General features: G+C 32.2%; 1 protein-coding gene and 1 long non-coding RNA gene across 2 annotated transcripts; one reads left to right on the top strand and one right to left on the bottom strand.

Annotated features, from left to right (window-relative positions):
• Nucleotides 1–18: 18 nt before the first annotated feature.
• Nucleotides 19–5,468, bottom strand: LOC111695102 (uncharacterized). The gene is made up of 5 exons (XM_023464293.1): nt 5,392–5,468; nt 3,306–3,457; nt 2,255–2,373; nt 1,230–1,330; nt 19–612 (listed from the first exon to the last, which is right to left on the bottom strand). Exons 2-5 carry the CDS (start codon nt 3,455–3,457, stop codon nt 448–450), a joined length of 537 nt encoding a protein of 178 aa, XP_023320061.1. The 5' UTR covers nt 5,392–5,468; the 3' UTR covers nt 19–447.
• A 5,098-nt stretch (nt 5,469–10,566) lies between these two features.
• On the top strand, nt 10,567–11,702 carry LOC111695110 (uncharacterized). The gene is made up of 2 exons (XR_002763777.1): nt 10,567–10,628; nt 11,455–11,702. It is a non-coding gene; the product is annotated as an uncharacterized LOC111695110 (long non-coding RNA).
• The last annotated feature ends 592 nt before the right edge of the window (nt 11,703–12,294 follow it).

Consider the following 12,294-nt stretch of genomic DNA (forward strand, 5'->3'; position numbering starts at 1 on the left):
TTTTAAAAATTAACAACAAACATTTATTTTTAACAAGGTTGGCATACATCGTATGTACTAGATCTAACATTAACAAAATAATATGCATGTATTATTCAAATATTTAACGTGGTAAAATTATTTTAAGGGTTTTGTTAGCGTTCGAAAGATTTGTGACCATTAATAAACCTATCATTTTTAAATTTTATCTTTGCATTTTAATGCTTTTATTGTCAATTGTGAGAATAAAGTTGTAAGGTACAGACTGTAGAAGGAACATTTTCCTATTATTATTTAATAAAACTTTAGGTTAAAAATCAGTCTTAAACTTTTGTAAGAGGATATTAAATTCTCGCTGTCATAAGTAAAGCTGAATTTTTTTTAAATGCAAAAAGACTAGAGAATATTTCAGGTATATATCTATCTAACCAACTATAGGTTTCAAGGTTGAGGTTGGAATTGGTTGTTTTATCTTGAATATTTGTGACGAAGTTTTGAACCCTGTAGGTTCTCTTCCTCCTCCTGTAACCCTCTGGGGTTCTTAACCTTCTTGAAGGCGGATCCCATCTCGGAGAAAACTTCTGAGATTTGATCCTGGAAACTCAGTTCATCGTCAGATTTTGCTTCTGCCCCCTAAAACCAATTTAGTCTCGATAAAGGAATTTGAGTTTTTGCCACAAAATCAAATTTTCTAATCCTATATCTTTGCAACCTGATGGTGATTGTTTGATCTAACAAAATTCAATAGTTTGAAATATCAAATGGCTACGACATCGGGTTGTAAAGATATTGGGATTAGAAAATTTTAATTTGCGGGAAAATCAGTTAAATCAGTTCCTTTTGAAGAGCAAAGGATGCCAGAATTAGAACTTTTCCACAACCGCTAGTTAGACATAATTTTAACCATAAATATTTCTTAGATTATAATTTGGCACAGACTGGTAATTTACAGATCAACAAGAATACTACAGTAGGAAAATCTAGATAAAATTGGACCTAGAACCTAAGGAATTGAGTCTTTGCCACAAACTCTGATTTTTAAATCCTTATATCTTAACAACTCAATGTTGTAGACTTTAGTTATTTCAAACTATAAAAGTTTGAAATATTAAAGGTTTACATAATTTGGTTGTAGATGTATAGGTATTAGACAATTGGGATTTGTTGCAAAGACTCAATTCCTTTCAATAAAAGATAAACACTTTTTTTAACCAAAAAATTATTTTGCAAAAATATTAGAAGATCTTAACCTGGTATCCCTGGTAGGGGTTCTTGAAATCAATTAACTGTTCCTTCTCATAACCAAACTTTCTCTTGGCAGGTTGACGACCAAATCCGAAAGCGGTCATCACTAAAAATGATTCTAGATTTATTTATCATCAATTTTAAATATCATTCCATCAATCTTCCAAGAAAGTTGTACAAAAAAAAACAAAGAATCTATGTGATAAACCCAGTTTTAAAAAAGATTTCGTAATTTTTCTATCTTTTGAAAGAAAAAAGAAATTCTCCCGATTTCCTTCACTATTACAGGTAGAAAAACAGGGTTATTTTCATCAAAGTTTGTTTTGTTAAAGGGTGCAGTTGGGAATCGGTAATGTAAATATTTCAGCTAAGGGTCATTTAAGATTACGTGAACAGTTCCTTATTAAAACTCCGGAGTAATCGTAATTCTTATATTAATCTACTAATTAATCGTAATCCTAATATTAATCTACTAATTAATCGTTATCCTAATATTAATCTACTAATTTCAGAACCCAGCGCGTCGCCCCACGTGAATTTAACGCGGTTCTGTCAATATTCCAGAAACTTGTGACTTTCGATCACAATTTGACTGATTAAACATAATTGTTTAGTCTTTTTTTCAGAAACACTTTTTTGTCGGCATGTATGTGTTAAATGAAAAAGTATGGAACAGACAAATCCGTAAGTTTAAAAGATTGTTGAATTATAGACCGAAACACGTTTTATTTCAAATAGAAGAAACCGAATGCTTATCACTCTGGAGAGTCTGGATAGTTCAGGGTGGCCCAGGGTACTCATAGTTACTACCGCCGTTTACCCGCAAATTATGATTTTATCTATTTTTCCCTATACAAGTTGACCGACTCAAATTTGAATCTTAAGACCAAGAAAGAAAAATCCCGTGGTTCTCCCAAGTTCCCTTATACAAATTTGAGGCATACCGGTTCAGGGGTTCATGAGTTGTGATCGGACATACAAATAGACAGATAAACAGAAATTATAACTTTATATATATATGGATACTCACAAGATTTGCCGGTGAGATAGAAGTAAACCCAGGGGAAAGCAATTTTTCCAGCCAGAGCAGCGAGGAAACAAACATCAAGCTCATAGGTGTACAGGGCAGAGTTAGCAGTGTTCTCAAACCTAAAAATGTTATATAATAAAGGAATTGATCCCTTGTCGTAATTTTTCCAATCCCAATTTCTTTGCAACTCAATGTCGCAGACCTTCGATATTTTAAACTATGAATTATGTTAGATTAAGTAATCTAAGTTTGAAATATCAAAAGTTTACACGAACAGTTTACAAAGATATTGGGATGAGAAAATTTGAGTTTGTGACAAAGACACAATTTCTTATGTCATTTTTTACATTGATATTAAGATTTTTTAGAGAGAGAAAAACAGATACACAAGAAACTATCATGAATAAAAAAAGGGCAAAGTATCTCTAGGGTTGCTTATATTCCTCCAAGAATTTGCAGTAAACTTTTCTTCCTGATATTTCTATCTTGGACAGATTGAAGACTAACTACTGAAAAAAATATTAAAAAGAACAAATACAAATAAATGTAGTAAAATAACAAACAAAAAATACAAATAAAGAGGAAAACTAATCTAGGTTAAAAAAGACTCTACTCCGTACTACAGTCCATACCCTTTACAAAAGTGTGTTGTACATATCAATGAATTGACAAATCTGACAATGGTTGTAAAGATATAAGGATTAGAAAATTAATGTTTGAGGCGAGTCATCAGTTCGTAAGTTCCCCGAAAAATGTCAAACTTGATATTCAAAATTCCCAAACCAAATATTGGTGTGGAAGGAATTTAAAAAAAAATATGTATACGATGGTTGGCGATTATACCAATACAATGAAGACGACTTTCGATTTCAATTTTGATTTATATCAAGCTTTAAAACAGCATGGATACGCATGAACATAAAAAAAAAAGAAAATGTCGATAAAAAGTCTTCTCTTTGATACATGTAAACTTTGTAATTCGCATAAAAAAACAAAGTCGTCTGCATCATATTTATAGTTTCGCACATATTGATATATAAATTTAACTTACAGGGTGACACCTACACACGTGAACTTGGAAACTGCGAACGGATTGAGCCAATAGGAGAGCAGAGAACTCTCCGATCTGCCGGTCACTTCGCTACTCTCTTCTCCCCTCACTAACCCAACCAGGACACAACTCAGTAACACTTTGAAAATCATCTGAAAAATAAAAAATGCTTCATTTTTCCAATATCCGATATCCTTAAAAATGTCATTCTTTTAGCATCGCTAACCATACTGCATGATATAAAACAAAAAGAAATTGCGTCTTTGTCACAAACTCGATTTTCTAATCCTTATATCTTTGCAACCAAATGTTTCAAATTATGAATTCTAATAGATTTAAAAATCTACGCTTGAAATATTTAAGGTTTTCACTATTAGGTTGCAAAGACACAGGGATTGATTAGAAAATTTGAGTTTGTGGCAAAGACTCATTTCCTTTGTGGTTAATATGTCCACGAAAAAAAAACATGTTTTTGTAAGTTTTTGAAAATTTTCGGTATTAGGAAATTGTAAATTAACAGTTGTGTAAGAATATTTTTTAGGATTAAATAGGACTTTGCTTAGAAGTAATATTACGATAGAAGATTACATTTACATCAAGTATTTTCTAAATATTTTATTATATTTGGTCTACAAATTGGATGTTTTCTAGGTTTTCCATAGGATAAGGGGGGGGGGTGTATCTAGGATAAGAATGTAGTTTTAAGTACGTATGTAATCTTAGTTATGTAGTTTATCATTCGAGATTATGCCAAATATAATAGCTCCTGTAGTTAATATTTTTAATTTATGCTTCAAGTCAGGCTATATTCCTGAAAGCTATAAATGTGCCAAGGTACCTATCTATAACAAATCAGGAGTAACTACAGAGTTTAAGCTGATAAACAAAACAATATTTTGTATTCTCATAAATATGGATTTAGACCAAAGCATGATACTTCACAACCTCTTAAACAATTTTTAGATAGAATATTTGAGGAATGAATAAAGACAATCCTGAATACACAATTGCTATTTATCTAGAGCTATAAAAAGCATTTGATACCGTTGATTTTGAGATTCTTTTAAAGAAACTTATTCACTTATGAGTTCAAGGATAAAACTAATCCAAAGTTTAGAAATTATCTTACAAAACATAAGAGTAAGGGATTTTGAATCTTCTTGCAAGGAAATTTTATGTGGTGTACCCCAGGGTTCAGTTTTAGGACCTATACTAATATTTCTTCTTTACATAAATGACCTTCCAGATTGTACATCATTTTTCACTTCTTTATTTGCCGATGATACTGGATTCTTAAAATCCTCTGATAATCCAGAAATCTTTTTTAAAACGGCAAATCTTGAACTTTCTAAAGCATGTTGTTGGTTTCAAGGCTATTATAAGTTAACACTCAATGTTTCAAAAACCAAATATATTGTATTTAGAAATAAATCTATGCCATTTGAATTATGTTAAATCAAATAATCTAAGTTTAAAATATCAAAGGTTTACACCATCAGATTGCAAAGATATAGAGATTATAAAATTTGAATTTGTGGCAAAGACTAATTCGTTGATTCTATTTTATCTATTTTATGTTGATAATGATAATCCAAAATACAAAACTAATCAAAAGTTTACGTTTCTAAAATAAGTGCTTGCAAGTGCAGTTAAAGAGTTGTTAGATGGTATTTTATGCAGATCAAGACATAAAACTAGAAGTTTAGTTTTCTCTGATAGCTGCAGAAACAGAAACATTTTATTTAAGACTCCCGAGTGAGGGGATATTTATGTTTTTAATTTATTTTTAATCGGAAATTATCAGGATATCATTTTATCAACAAACATGGAGAGTCACATTTATCCAAAGCTTTTATTTTCAATCTATATATATACTTTGCTTGTCTGTCTAACGGTCCGTTTGTATCCAATAAACGGCGGAACCGATCGGGCCCAAATTTTTGTGGGACCTCACATGACCCCAGGGAAGGTTTATGGATGCTCCAAATTACAGAAATTTGTGTCCACAAATTTTTTATTCTTGTGTGAGATTTTGAAAATGCGCGAAAAAATATTATGAATTCCGCAAACTTTTGTTGAAGTTCACCTTGTATAACTATCAATATTATGTATATATTTCCAGTCCCCTGCTCTTGGTTCTAGGTCAGTTTCAAGACTAAATATTTATTTCACTTAGCCCTCGTCTCCGTCTTTCAACCGTGTTAAGACGCGGTTGAATATCCCCCCCTCCTCCTACTCCTCCGCCAAACCCGTCTCCTCGCATTGATATCTCCCCCCCGTGTGGTCTCCAGGTTCCGATAACATATGAACCAGCATAACTCCAGTCAATCAATCAAGCTCCGCGCATACTTGAAGAACAACCTTGAGGTTCTCTCCGTTGACCGGATTGTTTCTCCCACGTGTCCTCCCTAGGTTTCAAAATAAACAAGAACTTTTACTTCCTCACAATAATCTGGGATAATTTGGGACCAATTCTCCGGGGGTATAATTTACCAGGATATATCAGGAAGTATCCAAGATACATTTACATTAATTCTACTCCAGGATATTGATCCAACAATTTTCTCAGCATTTAATATATGTACTTTTAATAGTTTGTGTGATCGACTTCATAGAAACAGAGAGAAGAAACATTTGCACGTTGTACAATACGTACATCTCATTTGAAGTGGATATATTTTACTTGCGTAAAATTAAAACTGGGGGAGCTACAAAGTCAAAAAGTCTTACCAGTTATATCAAAGACTTTGAAGAATGTATTCTTATTCTTTGAATTCATAGCTCTATATACAGGTGTGCTGTGCACTTAATTTTTTTTTGTAACGTAATTTCTGAGTATTTTCGAGATTAATCCGTCGTTAAAGTCGCTTACTTTGCGGTGATCCTGTAAGTGGAATGGAGTTACATATTGTTTAATTGTATACATAGTGCATAAATGATGTAGAAGAGGTTTTCATCATCAGGTTTCAAAAATATAGAAAATGAAAAATAAGAGTTTGTGGCAAGCAACCAATTAACAAGTTTTATCACATGAATACCATTTTTAATATTTTCATTCTTTTTTTTCCACTTTTTCCTTTCCAATTTTTCTTAATTTTTCTCATAAATATGACGCCCGTCTTTAAATGAATGGGTGTGTGTATGTGTAGAGTGTAGAGTGTAGAGTGTAGAGTGTAGAGTGTAGAGTGTAGAGTGTAGAGTGTAGAGTGTAGAGTGTAAAGTGTAGAGTGTAGTGTATGTGGATTATCTATTGTGAATTGTGTGCAATGTGCATGAATGTATTAAAACTAAGAAATTATCTCAGACCAATATTAATATTTGTTACTAATGTTACGAAATAAATAATTATATGACCCAGAGCCATAAATCTAATTATACTTATATCCGCTGTATTACTTTACACTTCAACGCAACAATTCCACCCCCTGCTCCTTTACTCTTTACCCTCCCCTTATACCATAATCACGCCCCTCCCAACCATTTTTTTACGCCCCCAATCCCTGCGTTTCTAACAGAATTGAACAAGCAAAATTAAAAGGGTCTGTTAACGTAATTTCAATTGATCCTTCCTTTGTTGAATGGCATGTCCAATTCACAACGGTAACTAAATGGGCAGAAGCGCAGGCGTCAAAATTATTGGTACTATAACCCATCGGTTTTTTCCTCAAGGAGTTAACTATTTCTCAAAATTATCCTCCCCCCGACTCCATTAATCCCTTTCTTCCGATCCTGAACTGAACCTACAGGAGTCAAGGAATTCTCACAATTAGTGGACTGTTCGGACTGTTCTCATGCCCCCCCGGTCCTTGGTCCGGCTTTAGACTTAAACTTACAGCTGGACTGTTCGGACTGTACTCATGCCCCCAGGTCCTTGGTCCGGCTTTAGACTTAAACTTACAGCTGGACTGTTCGGACTGTACTCACGCCCCCAGGTCCTTGGTCCGGCTTTAGACTTAAACTTACNATGCCCCTCGGTCCTCGGTCCGGCTTTAGACTTAAACCTACAGCTGGACTGTTTGGACTGTACTCATGCCCCCCGGTCCTCAGTACGGCTTTAGACTTGAACCTACAGCTGGACTAAGAGTCACTGAATTCTTTATTTTTCTTTTTTGGACTTCCCTTCTTCCCTTCTCATTTTGTTCTTCCAAGAAGAATAAATAAGAAACTATGATAACGTGTTTTTTTTTCTATTTTCGCCATAACCTCAATAAACACTAAGAACATATTAAAAATTCTATAAAATATCCCAAACATTTAATACAAGTATTGAGTAGAGTTAATTAAAACTAAATCGAGAAATATATGAATGCTTATGAATGAATAATGAATGAAAAATGAATGAATTACGATGTACAATGAATGAGTAAAGGATAGATTATGAACGAATAATGAATTAATAATGAATAAATAACTAATAAATAATAATGAATGTATAATCAATAAGTAATAAATAATAAGGAATAAATATTCATTGAATAAGGAATGAATAATAAATACATAATGAATGAATAATGAATTAAACAAATCTGTCCCAGCTGCTCACTGACCTTGACGTTAACGCCGGCGCTTACTTTCTTATGAATAACAACAGGTGGCGCCACTTTTCTTCATCATTAGCATTCTGTTCGTTGTAAATTGACCTAACATATGGATTGAGGTTCGAACAATAAAAATATGTTACGTTTATAAAAGGACCGAGAGAGATAAAAGGAGATATTTTAATTTAAGATGTTAAAGATTTCAAAACTGCATTGCCATTTGACGAGTCTAACCAAATGATTCTTCATTGTCGAAAATTTGTTTTGTCCTGGGTCCAATGATTAATTTAAACAAGGGCTGGCAGGGGCGTATTAAGGATTTCAGCCAGGGGGGGACAATATATATGTCCCCTGCTGTAGCCCATGCACTGTAGTCTCATTTAAAAGACTTTATAATAAAATGTAACTGCAGAGCTCTGTATTATTCTCTGAAGTCCTAAGTAGTCCCCTGAACACGATGATTAGTCCTTAGTCAACAATATTCCAGAAGCTACTTAGAGAGGGGTTCACTTCTACACTTCTACATGAAAAAGTGGACACCACTTTCTGATCGGTGGAAAGTTTGCTTAAATTTAGTGATCGTACAAGTGCTGAATGGTTTTATACTCTCACCACCCCTCATATTAGAAGAAGAAATAGCAAAGAATAAAAAGTCTGAATAAGAAAAAACATACAGGGTGTCCCAAAAAAACGGGGAATAAGGGTCTGCAGATACGTTTGTAATCGGATTTTCAAGATTGAGACCATTTTTAAAGTCTACGTACAATCCATTTGCACAATTTTGTGTAAGGGTCTACAGACTTGTTTGTAATCGGATTTTCAAGATTGAGAAAATTTTTTTAATCATGTAAACTTTCCGAGGCAAATTTTAGCCTGTAGATCTAAAACGAAAAATTTTACAGGCTACTACACTTAGTATCTTGCTGCTGATGGTAAATATTTTGAATAAGATTGTAAAATTTTACAGGCTCCTACACCCCAAAACCTCATTCACTTTACGAACTTGAGGTCAAAATCAGAAGAGCGATCTTCCAAAAGGCTATTATTTATGTTAGATCAAGAGCCCAAAAGTGTCTTGCTGCTAATGGTGGACATTTTGAATAAGATCGTAATAAACTGTAAAATAAATTGTAATAAACTGTAACCTAACATCATAGATTCCTGTATATCTATGCCTAACATTGAATACAAAACTGCGCAAACGGAGATTATCTTTAACTTTTTACTAGTTTCAATAGAAAACTTTAGGAGCCTATTAAACTGTTATTTTGATATCTACAAGATCTAGATATCAAAAATGGTCTCAATCTTAAAAATCCAATTACAAACAAGTCTGTAGACCCTCATACAAAATTGTGCAAACGGAGATTATCTTTATTTTTACCAAATTTACTCACTCGAGTTGGAAACCTTAGGAGCATATAAAATTGTCATTCTTAGATCTACAAGCCTTAAATAATTCAAGTATATTTTCAAACCAAACGTAATTATAAAGATAAAAGTTGTTTTTATTCTAGTAAATATAAATATCAAGAACTTAGCCTGGGATAATCTTTATTGTTAAAGGGATTTTTCAGAAATAATTAGAAAACTCATTTTAGTAATTTGTAGCTAACATCATGTTAAAATCCTTGAACATTCTCATTAACTCTGAATTTGTCGAATTACATACATAAATACATATACACTGCTATACACATAGTTCTATCTATATAATAAAGCTCTTGTCTAGTATACAAATATATATTTTTATTAGCTGTAGGCGGCTAAACAGGACCAAATTGGCTGAAATTAAGGAAATCCTGGGCGTTAAAAATTAGATTTTTTTTCAAAATTCGAAATCTTTTTTTCAAAATTCTAAGTGTTTTTTTTAAAATTCCTAGGACAACGCCTGGCACTTGGTTTAGCATAAAACGCAACTCTGTTTATATAATGATTATACCCTGACTGAGTAAATATCCTATAAAACCCAGGACTAGAACAATTGATAAGATTAATCAGTTGATTCAATCCACCCGGAGTAAATATACTTGGTTATTCAATTTTCAAGGAGAAACCACATAAAAATATCCTTGAAATAATTAACTATTATTCATAAAATATATTTTAACTCTCTATAAGCTTTAGTTTTTAAAATGGTAATTAGTAAATCTCTTATTGACTTTTTTGTAAGAGCTTTAGATCCCAAACTTCTAATTGAGACAAACATCATTCACGTAAATCCATCTAAAATGAATCAAAAAAAAATCAAATCAAATCAAAATGTCGTAAATGTGATTATTTAGAATTAGAAATATATCAAAGTTTGTTAGAAACAAATTTCTGACAATGAACGAAGAATGTGGGAAATCTCGACAATTTTTGTATTTAACAAATTAGAAATAGGATAAAATTTTGATTTTACAGAAAAGTAGATACAATTCAAATGAAAATATGACAATAGTAAGATCAGAGTTAGGCGAATATGCCATGCAAATAAAAGACGATTCATAAGTAATAAGGCAAATTTGTTATTGTATTAAAATACCAATGTTGATTTTTACATGCAAAATTATAAAGAAACTGGTCTAAATAATTTTATTTTCATCTCTTTATCAGTTTTAAAGAAATTCGCAAAGTATTTTTTTAATTTCTCCTGAGTGCACACTTATAAATATCGTCACCCTATCTAGTTTTGCTATAAAAAATTGAACTCTTTTAGATTAAAATTAAAATTTATTTTTAGAAAAATAAACATGAAAATGCACAGAATTTGGATTGTTCTGATGTTCGTCTATCTTTCCATGTAAGAAAAATATCCATTATTGTACATTTTACAATATTGTACTGCAGTGTACAATGTAGATAAATTCAGAAAAGTCCATTATGTGAAATCAGGGTTAATAATTCAGTCTTGTATTTCCGGAAAGCCATCTTATCAGAATCTTTTAAAGGGATTTTTTACCTTTTTTAAAATACCTAGAATGATCAAATCTGTTTCGAAGAGCCACAATCCTAAATTTTCTAATCTCTATATTTTTGCAACCTGATGGCGCAAACCTTTGATATTTCATACTTTGACAATTTGATCAAACAGAATTCATAGTTTGAAATATGAAAGGTCTATGACATGTCTCAAGTTGCAAAATAATGTGGATTAAAAAATTAGTGTTTTTTTTATAAAAAATTCATTTCCTTTTCATCGTGTATGCTCAAGTGGATATTTAAATGGAAAAAGCCAAAAAAAGCTTAAATCTAGTCAGTGACGTAATCAGGGGGGAGGGAAGGGTGAAAAAATAACCCCCCTCCCTGGAAAATTTCCTGAATACGCCTCTGAAGCTAGTGATAATTAAATTTCTTGAAATCCGTCCTGAAACGTAAAAAAAACTAGGTTTTTCAGAAATGCAGGTTTTCACATTTTTCTAGAAAAAAATACGTGCTTTTTGTGTTTGAGGAATAACAACGGGTTAAAACGGAATTCTAAACTGTGAACACTCACGTTAAAATTATTGAGCTGAATGTGCACAGAATTTCTGGATACATCGGATCAGAATAAGGACAGTAATAATTACTTAATATTTTTCCCTCTTGAAAATGCATGAAAAGTCCCATTAATCGAATAATATGTTGAGGGTATCCTGTGAGCTGAGTGGGTTCGGACGAGGAGTAATGGCTGTAGGACTTGGTTTCCTTGCTGGGGGTGGAGTAGGAGTAGGACTCGGAGCTCTAGTATTCAGTTCTCCAGGAGGAGGGTTGGGTACAGGAGGAGGAGGAGGACTATGGTTTGGACGAAGATAATGAGCTTGCATTGCATGCAAATATTTAATAAAAATGTAAGATAAATAAAGCTAAGACAATAAAAAAATTTGTTTTCTTTTAATGGAATAGAAATCTGTGAAGGGTTTCATGAGTTATGATCATCGAGATATTATTATGATTGAATATACAAACAGAGATTATCTACTTATATCGATACTTAACTATAAAGCAATAATCAGAACAGCTTCTCAGTTTTCATATTTATTGTTTCAGATCTCTCGATCCTCATCAGTCAATAAACATGGGTTAACTTATATCTTTTAAAAACTGAAATATATGTATGTTATATATGTATATATGTAGTGAACTTAGTGAACCTTTCTGTAAAAATATAAATTCATTATACAAGGTGTCCCAATAATTCGATATCGTCTTTGTTATGATTAGCATTGTAAATTTGTAATACCTAATTTCAAAAGCAATACTGTTATTATGTCTACTGTTTATTTTATGAAAAGGGTAAAAGACTGTAAATGTGTGTCTATAATGTCTCTGCAAGATGAACAGTGAAGACGGACAAGTTTACACTGTTTGTATCCTGCAATTTTCTTGTTTTACTAAGTACAACCGTATGCAGTCAAAACATAAACAAACAAAATGTGAATATAGCAAACGAAACTCTACAGCTTTCTCTCTGATTTTTAAATCCTTAT

This window comes from Eurytemora carolleeae, unplaced genomic scaffold, assembly GCF_000591075.1.
Source record: "Eurytemora carolleeae unplaced genomic scaffold, Eaff_2.0 scaffold198, whole genome shotgun sequence".
NCBI classification, from domain to species: domain Eukaryota; kingdom Metazoa; phylum Arthropoda; class Copepoda; order Calanoida; family Temoridae; genus Eurytemora; species Eurytemora carolleeae.